The 13,172-nt window shown below is 45.8% G+C and overlaps 1 protein-coding gene across 1 annotated transcript in view; it reads left to right on the top strand.

Moving 5' to 3' along the window:
* The window catches only part of LOC132831228 (serine/threonine-protein kinase BRSK2-like), a 182,006-nt gene that overhangs the window by 118,228 nt on the left and 50,606 nt on the right, over positions 1 to 13,172 (top strand). Inside the window, exons 3-4 of the mRNA XM_060849238.1 lie at positions 6,012 to 6,097; positions 9,099 to 9,239. Of these exons, the coding sequence (XP_060705221.1) occupies positions 6,012 to 6,097; positions 9,099 to 9,239 (227 nt within the window). The remainder of the gene's footprint in view (positions 1 to 6,011; positions 6,098 to 9,098; positions 9,240 to 13,172) is intronic.

Below are 13,172 nucleotides of genomic sequence, written 5' to 3'. Positions count from 1 at the left end.
AACTCCACACAGTCGCCTGAGGCGGGAATTGAACCCGGGTCTCTGGCGCTGTGAGGCAGCAATGCTAACCACTGTGCCACCATGCCGACCACAATCTGTCTGTGGTTGTTCCAAAATGCTAAAACCTCCCCTTACTACAGAAACAAATACTTTGCATTTACGTAGCAACTTTGTAGTGGTAGAAACAGCGTCTCACAGGAATCAAGAGGAACTTTGACACCGGGCCATTCGAGAAGGTTTTAGCAGCAGAGGTGACCAAAATCATGGTCAAAGAGTTTGGTTTTAAATGTCACCTTAAAGGAGGTGGACAGCTTCAGGGAAGAACTTGGGGCTTGGGTCACTGAAGGTGCAGCCGCCTCTGCCTTCATTTTGTTTCCTCCCCTGTGACGGTTTTGTCTTCTCTCTCGTTGTCCCATCTTCCTGATGAAGACAGTAATACTTGGGAAAGAATGTATTGGTCTGAGTTTGAAATCATTGATGGCAGCATTGGTTTTGGAGGATGTAAAGTGGAAAAACAAGGTGATGTTGTTCAAGCTAGATGCTTGAGCTTCATTGGAACTCCACACCAGACCAATCTCAGTGGGAGGGTAAGATGGAGAATTAAAATTACAGGCAACCAGAAACACGGAGCCTTCGAGAGAAAAAGGAGAAAAGGTCTTACGTCTTTGGGATTCAGTGGTGCGACCACCATGGCAATGCCTCAACCAATAGGGATTGATTTGCCAACCAATCAGTACCCTTTCTCAATTGTTCAGGAGGTGAGATTCTCGCTGCAGGATTCCCAGCTGAAATAACCCCACCGAGGCAGGTACCAATCACTCAGTTCAGACCAGCTAGCTCAGAGACATCCCTGGAGTAAGGAGAGTCCCTGAGACTCCTATTTCTTCTGTCAGCCAGGGCTCCCTGATCGGACCAGGTTAACAGCCCCAATCAGGGAACTGGTACTCGATGAGATCTAACCGACCTACCTCATTCCAATCACTACACTAGCCTTCTGATGTGTTCTTGCAGCCGCAATGTTTCTATGGCCATTCCAACTCAGTTTCTGGTCAATGGTAACCCCCAGGGTGTTGATAGTGGGACATTCGGATAAGGTACTGCCATTGGATGTCAGGGGAAGATGCTTAAATGTTCTCTTGTTGGAAATGACTGTTACTTGTGAAGAAATCCAGAAGGGGGCATCACTCGACAATTTGTGTGGTTCCAATGAAAAACAAAATACCTCTGGAATCTGACACTTTATTTACAAAAAGACTATTGTGGATCTATTGATTTTTTGTAGGATAATGTAATCAATGTTAAAATACTAAGAGCAGGAGTCGACCATTTGGTTTCTCAAGCGTGCTTCACCATTCTATATGGCTGACTTTCAATTCCACTTTCCCACTCTGTGATCTTCGATTCTAGATTTCAGACTTATATCCTCAGTGACTAAGTATATACTGCCCTCTGGGATAGAGCGTTCCAAAGATTCACAGTGGTCCGAGCGAATCTGTGTTTTTTTTTGTTATGTCAGCCCGAAATAAACAGCTCTTTGTCCAAAGGCTTTTACTCATAGGATGAGGCATCGTAAGGAAGGCCATCTCTAATGTTGACCATCTCTAATGACCCTTGAGACCATTTTAGATAAATGCGAGGTGTTGCATTTTGGGAAAGTGAATTGGAGCAGGACATACACTTAATGGTAAGGCCCTAGGGAGTGTTGCTGAACCTTGGAGTGCAGGTTCATAGCTCCTTGAGAGTAGAGTCGCAGGTAGATAGGAAAATGAAGAAGGCGTTTGGTACGCTTTCTTTTATTGGTCAAAGCATTGAGTACAGGAGTTGGGAGGTCATGTTGCGGGTGTACAGGACATTGGTTAGGCCACTTTTGGAATACTACATGCATTTCTGGTCTCCTTCCTAACGGAAAGATGTTTTAAAACTTGAAAGGGTTCAAAAAAGATTTACAAGGATGTTGCCAGGGTTGGAGGGTTTGAGCTATAGGGAGATGCTGAACAGGCTGGGGCTGTTTTCCCTGGAGTGTCAGAGGATGAGGGGTGACTTTGTAGAGGTTTATAAAATCATGAGGGAGCATGGATAGGGTAAATAGACAAGGTCTTTCCCCTGGGGTGGGGGAGTCCAGCACTAGAGGGCATACGTTTAGGGTGAGAGGAGAAAGATATAAAAGGGATGTAAGGGGCAACTTTTTCACACAGAGGGTGTATGGAATGAGCTGCCAGAGGAAGTGTTGGAGGCTGGTACGATTACAACATTTAAACACATCTGGATGGGTAAATGAATAAGAAGGGTTTGGAGGGATATGGGCCAAGTGCTGGCAAATGGGACTAGATTAGGTTGGGATATCTGGTCAGCATGGACAAGTTGGACTGAAGGGTGTGTTTCTGTGCTGTACATCTCTATGACTCTGGAGGCAATTCTGGGTCAACCAAAACTTTCTTTAGATATATAAAGGGCAAAAATGGACATTGGGCTGTTGGAAAATGATGCTGCCGGGATAGTAGTGGGGAACAAGGAAATGGCTGAGGAACAGAATAATTACTTCGCGTCAGTCTTCTTGATGGAAGACATGTGTGATATCCCCAAAATGCAAGAGAGTGAGGGGGCAGAGGTGAGTATGGTGGCCATCACCAAGGAGAAGGTGCTAGAAAAACTGAATGGCCTGAAGGTGGATAAATCACCTGGACCAGATGGAGTACACTCCAGAGTTCTAAAGGAGGGAGCTGAAGAGATATTGGAGATTTCAGTGGTGATCTTTCAGGAATCATTGCAGTCAGAGAGGGCTCCAGGGGACTGGAGGATCACTAAAGGAACCCTTCCCCCGTTTAAGCAGGCAGTGAGGCGAAAGACAGAAAATTACAGGCCGATTAGCCTAACCTTGGCCATGGGTAAGACTTTGGAATCCATTAAGAAGAATGAGATTTCTAAATACTTGGAAGTGCAAGGTGAAGTAGGGCAAAGTCTGCTGTCTGACAAATCTGCTCGAATTCTTTGAGGAAGTAATGAGCAGGTTAGACCAAGGAGAGCCGATGGATGTCCTGGACATCAAGAAGGCCTTTGACAAGGTGCCGCTGAGTAAGATAAGAGCCCACGGTGTTAGAGGCAAGGTGTTAGCATGAATAGAAGCCTGGCTGTCTGGCAGAAAGCAGAGAATGGGGATAAAAGGGTCCTTACCAGATGGTAGCTGGTGACAAGTGGTGTTCTGCAAGGGTCAGTGTTGGGACCACAACTTTTCACTTTATACATTAATGATCTAGATGAAGAAACTGAGGGCATTCTGGCCAAATTTGCAGATGATACAAGGATAAGTAGGGGGGGACAGATAGCATTGAGGAAGTGGGGAGGCTGCCGAAGAATTTGGACAGGTTAGGAGAGTGGGCACAGAAGTGGCAGATGGAGTACAATATGGGAAAGTGTGAGGTCATGCACTTTGGTAAAAAGATTAGAAGTATGGACTATTTTCTAAATGGGGAGAAAATTCGCAAGTCTGAAGTTCAACCTGGGAATTCTAGTCCAGGATTCTGCCAAAGTAAACTTGCAGGTTGAGTCAGTCGTTAAGGGAAGCAAATGCAATGTTGGCGTTTATTTTGAGAGGACTTCAATATAAGAGCAGGGGTGTACTCCTGAGGCTCAATAAGGCTCTGGTCAGACCATGTTTGGAGTATTGTAAGGAGTTTTGGGCCCCATATCTCAGGAAGGATGTACTGACCCTGGAATGTGTTCAGAGGAGGTTCACGGGAATGAAAAGCTTAACGTATGAGAAATGTTTGACAACTCTGGGTCTGTACTCGATGGATCTAATTGAAACTTTCAGAATACTGAATGGCCTGGACAGACTGGATGTTGGGAAGATGTTTCCATTAGTAGGAGAGACTGGGATCCGAGTGCACAGCCTATAGTGTAGGGAAGACCTTTTAGAACAGAGATAAGGAGAAACCTCTTCAGCCAGAGAGTGGGGAATCTATAGAATTCACTGCCACAGAAGGCTGTGGAGGCCAGGTCATTGAGTATATTTAAGATGATGATAGATAGGTTCTTGATTGACATGGGGATCCGGGGTTACTGAGAGAATGCAGGATAATGGAGTTGAGAAATGTATCAGTCTTGATTGAATGGTGGAGCAGACTCGATGGGCTGAATGGCCTAATTTTTGCTCCTGTGTCATATGGTCTAACCATATTGCTATGGTTCTGGAGTCACATGTACACCAGACCAGGTAAGGGCAGCAGATGTTCTTCCCTTAAGGACATGAGTGAACCAAATGTTTTTTTTGTGATAATCCATAGTAGTTTCATGGTCACTATTACAGGGATTAGAGTCATAGAGACAGACAGCACGGAAACAGACCCTTTGGTCCAACTTGTCCATGCTGATCAGATATCCCAACCCAATCTAGTTCCATTTGCCAGCACCTGGCCCATATCCCTCTAAACCCTTCATGTACCCATTTTCAATGTTGCAATTGTAGCAGCCTCCACCACTTCCTCTGGCAGCTCATTCCATACACGTACCACCCTCTGCATGAAAATGTTGACCCTCAGGGCCCTTTTATATCTTTCCCCTCTCACCCTAAACCTATGCCCTGTAGTTTTGGACTCCCCTATCCCACGGAAAAGACCTTGCCTATTTACCCTATCCATGCCCCTCATGATTTTATTGAATTGAATTGAATTTATTGTCACACGTACCGAGGCACAGTGAAAAGCTTTGTCTGGCGAGCAATACAGGCAGACCGCAGAGTTAAGTGGCATAGATAAGTAAATAATAGGTAAACAGTGGCAAAAAAAAAACACAGGTACAGGCGAATGTTAAGAGTTTGTGAGTCCATTCAGTTTGTAAACCTGTATAAGGTCATTCCTCAGCCTCCAATGCTCCAGGGTAAAAGAAAACCCAGCCTATTCACCCCGTCCCTATGTCTCAAACCCTCCAATCCTGCAACATGCTTGTAAATCTTTTCTGAACCCTTTCAAGCTCCACAACATCTTTAGCTTTAAGTTCCGTCATTTTATCAATTGGCTTGAAATGCTACCAGCTGTCCTGATGGATTTCAAACCCACATTCCCAAGAATATTCACCTGGGCGTCTGGATAACTAATTGGGATGCCACCACTTCCCCTCATTGGGGTATTGTGCTCCGTCTGTAGATTCCCAAACTGGGGAAAACAATCTCTGAGTCTGCGCTCAGACCAAGGCAAAATCCTGCAGGTGCTGGAAATTCTGAAACAAAACCAGAAATTGCTGGAGAAATGTAAAATGGGGAACATTACAGCACATCACATGCCCTCCGCAGCAGCTTTGGAGAGAGAAAAACATTTCGAGTTCGGTTATGACTTCTTCGGATGACTTACTAAGTTTCTGCTGCATTTCAGGGCACAAGGAGTGGAGGGGATATGAGGAAAAACGTTTTTAACGCAGAGAGTGGTGGTTGTTGGAATTCGCTGCCTGAGTCAGTGGTAAATCCAGAAACCTTAAACTCTTTTAAAAGGTAGCTGGATCTGCACTGTCAATACTGTTACAGGCTATGGGCTATGAGCAGGAAGGTGGGACTAGAAAGGGTGTCTTGGTGTATTTGGGTTGGCGTTGTGCACAATGGGCTGTATGAACCTCTTCTCTGTCATTTCTATGGGTCTACGGTTCCCTGTGTTTGTTTTAGTGTCTGCTCTGTTTCAATGAGGTCATCTCTCGTATTCCAGAGAATATAAAGCCAATTTGTTCAACTCTTTTGTCATCAGACCACTCTGTCACCCCAGGGGAGCCTCCTGGTGAATCTTCACATTCTCCCAAGACAAGTATGTTCCTCCCTAGATGTAGAGATGAAAACCGCACTTGATTCTCCAGGGTAGTCTCAAGATCAAATGGATCTGAGCTATAAATTGTCCCAGATACAATTCAAAGGGGGTGCAGGCCTGAGGATTTGGGTGGCTTCTCTTGTGGCTTTTTTTGTGCTGACACTCAATGCTGATGCTGCCTCCTGCTGCCAGGATTTGGTATAACAGGATTCTTCCTCTCTACAGGTGGAGCGGGAGATTGCCATTCTGAAGCTGATCGAGCACCCGCACGTGCTGAAGCTCCATGATGTATACGAAAATAAGAAATATTTGTAGGTATTATATTTTTGGCTTGTTTTACAGGGTGTGCACCTGCTGGGTGGCCCTCTGAGAATATCAGAGGGTACCCTCGAATGATTTAGAATGGTTTTGCTCTGTGTTAATCCAGGGGGTGATTTACAAGATGCTCAGTGGCTTGGAATCAGAAGATCGTTGGGTTCCAGTCCCGCTCTGGAGACGTTTGTGATACTGAGGGCATGCAACACTGTCAGAGGTGTGATGTTAAACTGAAGCACTTAGGTTCCTGAAATACCTTCATTTTCATGCACTCTTTGGGTGCTGCATTTCCTTCCCTGAAGGGCACTCATGAACCAAACAGAACATTCTGGAAGTTTTAATTATTATTAGTAAGTGTAGTTTATTTCTGTGGGACAAGCTCAATGATGCTTCAAAATAAAGAAGGCTCCTTTTTTTAGGTACACGAGGCACGACAGACCAGTATGTCTCAGTTGCTAGTTTTTAACTTATTTCTCTGGGTCAGTTTAAATGCTTAGCCACCCTGGTGGGATTCAAACTCAACTCTCCGGAATGTTAGCCGAAGCATTTTTTTAATTATCCAGTCATGGGATGTGGGCATCGCTGGCAGGGGTTAGCGATGTTCTCAGGGCTCCCCTGGGCACACCTCTGTCAGAAAATGTGCAGAGTCTCAAGAACATTCAATGTTACTGTCAATAAAGATCAAATATAAGGACTAGCACAGATGCAATGAGTATTAGGTTGAAATTGCCCCCAAACCCAATTCGCTCTGAGTCAGGGGAGCTGAAATTCCTTCCAAATAGCCCAGACTGCATTTAAACACTAGGCCCGTGAGAGATCCTACAAAATTGCTTCAACCTCTTCTCTTCCAGTTTAATTAAAACATTTAATCTTTATTGACAGTAACGTTGGATGTTCTTGAGACTCTGCACATTTTCCTGCCTTGCCTTTTGTTTGCTGCTTTCAGGATTTTGCATCTGGCGTTGTTTCAGAGTACCAACTCTAACTTTTAAGAGGGAATTTCCTGCATGTTATCGAGTCATAGAGACGTACAGCATGGAAACAGACTCTTCGGTCCAACCCGTCCTTTATCTTCGTCTTCTTTTTACACTATCCTTTCTTTCTCCTCTCTGTCCTTCTCTGCTTCCCTGTCCCACCATTCTGCTCCATACCTCCTTCCTTCCCTTTATCCATCCCTCCCTCTGTTATCTTCTCTTCTTCTGTCCCTCGAGCAATCCTCCCTCCCTCCCTCTTGTATCCTTTTATCCCTCACACCCTCCTCGCTCTGTCCACCCCCCATTCCTTCCTATACCTTTCCTTAACGTTCTCTCTGTCTTCCTTTCTTACCCTTTCTCACTCCTTCCTTGCCATCCTTGCAGAAACAAAGGATTGGATTGTGGGCTGCTGGACTTGGTATCAAGCTTAATGGTTCATTGTGTTCAATTTCCAATTTCTGGTGAAATTTTCACAGTGAGTTAATGTTCGCAGCAGAAATATAAGCCATCTGGAACAGGAATGTCATGGCTTCAGATCCCTGACTGTAGTAGACCTCAGTCCAAACCCAATGGTCAGACTCCCAAAAGTAATGGCATCTCAGGCCTTCTGTTAAGGGTCACTGACTATTCACTGCCATGCACCACATTGGCCTCTCCAGATGTCCTCATGTCTCTCAGCACATCCTTGGTGTGCCTGGATTCAACTCTGAGGATCGTCAAGAAGCTGCAGTCACATCTCTGTGGTTAAAAGTGAAAATTCAATGGAGATTCAAGCTCAGGGCTTCAGCTATGATCCCCTCCATGGTCACATAGAGTTGCACAGCATGGAAACAGACCCTTCAGTCCAACTCGTCCATGCTGACCAGATATCCTATATTAATCTAGTTCCATTTGCCAGCACTTGCCATATCCCTCTAAACCCTTCCTATTCATGTACCCATCCAGATGCCTTTTAAATGCTGTAATTGTACAGCCTGCACCATTTCCTCTGGCAGCTCATTCCATACACGCACCACCCTCTGCGTGAAAAAGTTGCCCCTTAGATCTCTTTTATTATCTTTCCCTTCTTACCCTAAACCTATGTCCTCTAGGTCTGAACTAACCCACTCTAGGGAAGATGCTTTGTCGATTTACCCAATCCATTCTCCTCATGATATAATAAACCTCTATAAGGTCAACCCTCAGCCTCCGATACTCCAGGGAAAACAGCCCCGACCTGTTCAGCCTCTCCCTACAGCTCAAATCCTCCAACCCTGACAACATCCTTGTAAACCTTTTCTGAACCCTTTCAAGTTTCACAACATCCTTCCGATAGGAAGGAGACCAGAATTGCACGCAATATTCCAAAAGTGGCCTAGCCAATGTCCTGTACAGCCGCAACATGACCTCCCAACTCCTCTACTCAATATTCTGACCAATAAAGGAAAGCATACCAAATACCTTCTCATACATGGGGAATGTCCAAAGGGAGGCAGGTTGACACCACAGCTATAGCCTCTCAGTAAAAGCCGGCACCTTTAAGAAAAGAGGGCAGTAAAAGGAAAGGAATTGGCATAATTGTCCAGGAGAATCCAGTAAAAGAATTCAGACCTGTGCCATTATTTCCAACTTTTACTTGTTTTTTGGCGTTTTTTTTCTTTTTGGTGTAGGGGCCTGGTGACAGACTTGTCACTGCATGCGTTGCTAAGGGCCTTCATTACCAGGGCATAGAGACATAGGCCTCACAGTGTGTTGCTAACAGCTACAGGGGCCATGGAGGCAGAACCCTGGTGTGTCAATTGCTAAGACCCACCGATACAGACTCCTGGAGAGAGGCCTTTGAGTATATTGCTAAGGGCCACTGAGGCAGCGGTCTACATGGGTCCTAAATGAAGAGCCTCTGATTTAAGGTCCATTGATGCAAGGTACCTGTCTGGAGTTCAGTCTTCAGTCAGCAATAAAGCATTTGAGCGTTTGTGGTAACTAACTTTGCAAGTGTTAAGTACTGTTTTCAGTTTCATTGAATTTTCCTTTCTACTTTCAGGTACTTAGTGTTAGAACATGTATCCGGAGGGGAATTGTTTGATTACCTTGTCAAGAAGGGGAGATTGACACCAAAAGAGGCTCGCAAATTCTTCCGACAAATTCTATCCGCACTGGATTTCTGTCACAGTCACTCTATATGGTAAGGAGCCATTTTTATCATTGGAAAGCTATCCCCTTGCAATTTTTCTCCCTATGTAGGACTGACACTGATTGAGGGTAAGGGTCCTTCTGTCTGTCTCTTCTGAAGGCACAGATTAGATTAGATTATTTACAGTGTGGAAACAGGCCCTTCGGCCCAACAAGTCCACACTGACCCGCCGAGCACAACCCACCCATACCCCTACATTTACCCCTTACCTAACACTATGGGCAATTTAGCATGGCCAATTCACCTGACCCGCACATCTTTGGACTGTGGGAGGAAACCGGAGCTCCCGGAGGAAACCCACGCAGACACGGGGAGAACGTGCAAACTCCACACAGTCAGTCACCTGAGGCGGGAATTGAACCCGGGTCTCAGGCGCTGTGAGGCAGCAGTGCTAACCACTGTGCCACCGTGCCGCCCATTACTCAGCCCTTGACTACAAAGTTAAAAATTACATGACACCAGGTTATAGTTCAACAGGTTTATTTGGAAGCACTAGCTTTCGGAGCGCCGCTCCTTCGTCTGGAGATTGTGGAGTACACAATTGTAAGACACAGAATTTATAGCAAAAGTTTACAGTGTGATGTAACTGAAATTATACATTGAAAAATACCTTGATTGTTTGTTAAGTCTCTCTTCTGTTAGAATGACCATGATAGTTTCACTTCAAAGCTTGGGAGAAGATTTGTAGCTCAGGTCCTCGTTGTTGTGGTTCTGTTCGCCGAGCTGGGAATTTGTGTTGCAGACGTTTCGTCCCCTGTCTAGGTGACATCCTCAGTGCTTGGGAGCCTCCTGTGAAGCGCTTCTGTGATCTTTCCTCCGGCATTTGTAGTGGAGGAAAGATCACAGAAGCGCTTCACAGGAGGCTCCCAAGCACTGAGGATGTCACCTAGACAGGGGACGAAACGTCTGCAACACAAATTCCCAGCTCGGCGAACAGAACCACAACATAGTTTCACTTCTTTACTATGTAAATCACAAAACTTTTTTTAAAAGTTACATTCCCAGGTTAACTGTAACAATTGGTGTCAGCCCAGATAAGACGTCGAAGGTGTTAGCCCCCATGTTCTGTTGTTTGTGCCTATAAATTTTGCTATAAATTCTGTGACTTACAATTCTGTACTCCTCAACCACCCGATGAAGGAGCGGCGCTCCGAAAGCTAGTGCTTCCTATTAAATCTGTTGGACTACAACCTGGTGTTGTGTGATTTTTAACTTTGTATAGCCCACTCTAACACTGGCAGCTGCAAATCCTGACTACATACATTGAGTGTTAACATCAGTTATACATCTGTGGTCAAGGTAGCATTTATTACCCGTCACAATTTTTCCTAAGAGCATTCCTGCTACTGTACTTTTTGGGTTTATGGGTTGGGATGTCATGTTGAGGTTGTGCAGGACGTTGGTGAGGCCTCTTCTGGAGTACTGTGTCCAGTTCTGGTCGCCCTGTTATAGGAAGGATATTATTAAGCTAGAGAGGGTTCAGAAGGGATTTAGCAGGGTGTTGCCAGGAATGGGAGGTTTGAGTTATAAGGAGAGGATGGGACTTTTCTCACTGGAAGTTGAGGGGTAATCTTATTGAGGTTTAATAATCATGAGGTGTATAGGCATAGTGAATGGCAGGTGTCTTTTTCTTACGGTGGGGATTTCAAGGCCAGGGGACATATTTTTAAGGTGAGAGAAGAAATATTTTAAAAAGTATGAGGGGCACATTTTTTATACAGAGAGTGTTTTGTGTGTGCAATGTATGTCCAGAGGAAGTGGTGGATGCAGATCCAGTAACATTTTCAAGAAAGAGTTGGAAAACATGAATAAGAAAGGTTTGGAGGGATATGGACCAAGTGCAGGCAGGTGGGACGAGTTTGGTGTGGGATTATGGTCAGTATGGACTGTTTGGACCGAAGGGTCTGTTTCCTATGACTCTATGACTTTTTTTTAAATTCATGTCATTGGCCAGGCCAGCATTTACTGCCAAAGGTCAGTTGAGAGTCACCCATACTGTTGGTGTCTGGAGTCACATGGAGACCAGACCAGGCAAGGATGGCAGATCCCCTTCGCTATAGGTCATTAGTGAACTAGACAGGCTTTTAACAAGTATGGATGCCAATGACTAGTTTTTTTAAGAAAAACATTCCTGATTTTATATTGATTCCAAATTTCAGCATCTGCCCACGGTGGGATTTGAACCCATACCTCCAGCACATTAGCCTGGGGTTTTGGATTATTTATCCTGCAATATTACCACTACACTAGCGCCTCTTCTGAATTGCTGCAGAGTTTGGTGCCCAGTTCTGGGTGCCTGACTTGTAGGAAGGACATAGGTTGATTCCAGGGATGAGGAACTTCCATTACCAGGACATGAGGGGAAACTGGGAGTGCTCCCCCATAAACCCTTCAGAGGGCTCAGTGGTTAGCACTGCTGCCTCACAGTGCCAGGGACCCAGATTCGATTCCAGCCTTGGGTGAATGTCTGTGTAGAGTTTGTACATTTCCCCTTCCTCCACTGTGTCTGCATGGGTTCACCCCAGATGCTCTGGTTCCCTCCCACAAAGTCCAAAGATGTGGATTGGCCATGGGAAATTGTCGGTAGTGTCCAGGGATGTGCAGGTGAGGTCATGGGAAATGCAGGGTTACTAGGATAGAGTAGGGAGGGTGGGTCTGGGTGGGGGTATTCTTCAGAGGGTCAGTGTGGACTTGATGGGCCAAATGGCCTGCTTCCACCCTGTGGTGATTCTATGAACGAAGAGACGTTTGAGAGGAGGTGCGATGGACAAGATTGAAATCGAGAAGGGGCTTTGCTGGAGAGAGAGGAGCAGATGTTCAAGGTTTGTGGAAAGATTTGTAGCTTGGGGTGCTGGTTGTCGTGGTTGGGGTATGTTCACTGAGCTGGGGAGTTGATTTGTAGATGTTCTGGTGCCTCCTGTGAAGCGCTGCAGTCCTGGGCTTTCTGGAGTTTATTTGGTTTTATTTCTGCTGAATCCAGTTGCTGGTTCCAGTTGTTCGTCGTAATGGCCGATATATTGGGTTTCGGACAGTGTGCTTATCGATGGAGTCCGTGGATGAATGCCATGCCTTTGGAAATTCTCTGGCTGTCCTCTGTTTAGCTGTTCCTATTATAGTTGTATTGTCCCAGTCAGACTTGTGGAGTCCGGATGAGAACAGAGATTAAGGTGATGCCCAAAACAGTCAAATAACCTCAATTTTTAACTCGACCAAGTGGTTTGGCTCTGGAATGATTAGATTAGATTACTTACAGTGTGGAAACAGGCCCTTCGGCCCAACAAGTCCACACCGACCCGAAGCGCAGCCCACCCATACCCCTATATTTACCCCTTACCTAACACTACGGGCAATTTAGCATGGCCAATTCACCTGGCCCACACATCTTTGGACTGTGGGAGGAAACCGGAGCACCCGGAGGAAACCCACGCAGACACGGGGAGAACGTACAAACTCCACACAGTCAGTCGCCTGAGTCGGGAATTGAACCCGGGTCTCAGGCGCTGTGAGGCAGCAGTGCTAACCACTGTGCCGCCCATGGCATGAAGGCAGATTCAGTGGTGACTTTAGTAAAAGAACTGGATAATTATCTTAAGAGTGAAGAAATGCAGGGCTATGGGGAAAGGGCAGAGGGGTGAGACTGGCCGAGGTGAACTTGCAGAGACCTGGCATGGAAACAGCGGGCTGAATGGCCTCCTGCTCTACTGTGATGATTGCACAATCCGTGAGTCTCACTGCATGCCGGCTTCAGAGGCTGGGAATAGCAGGAATCTCCCAAGATGCTGGGGCTCCTCAGAGGCAGGGAACAGCCGTAATGGGCCCAGTTTTAACCAGCAGCCTTGGAATAATCTTATATTCAAATCACGGCCGCACAGCGCAGGGATAATTACATCGCACGGAGAGTGTAATCACATTTCTGGTGGAACG

The sequence above is a fragment of the Hemiscyllium ocellatum genome, chromosome 33, assembly GCF_020745735.1.
Source record: "Hemiscyllium ocellatum isolate sHemOce1 chromosome 33, sHemOce1.pat.X.cur, whole genome shotgun sequence".
Classification (NCBI taxonomy): Eukaryota; Metazoa; Chordata; class Chondrichthyes; order Orectolobiformes; family Hemiscylliidae; genus Hemiscyllium; species Hemiscyllium ocellatum.
Note: the sequence above shows the minus strand (reverse complement) of the source record. Positions and strands in the feature narration are given on the sequence as shown.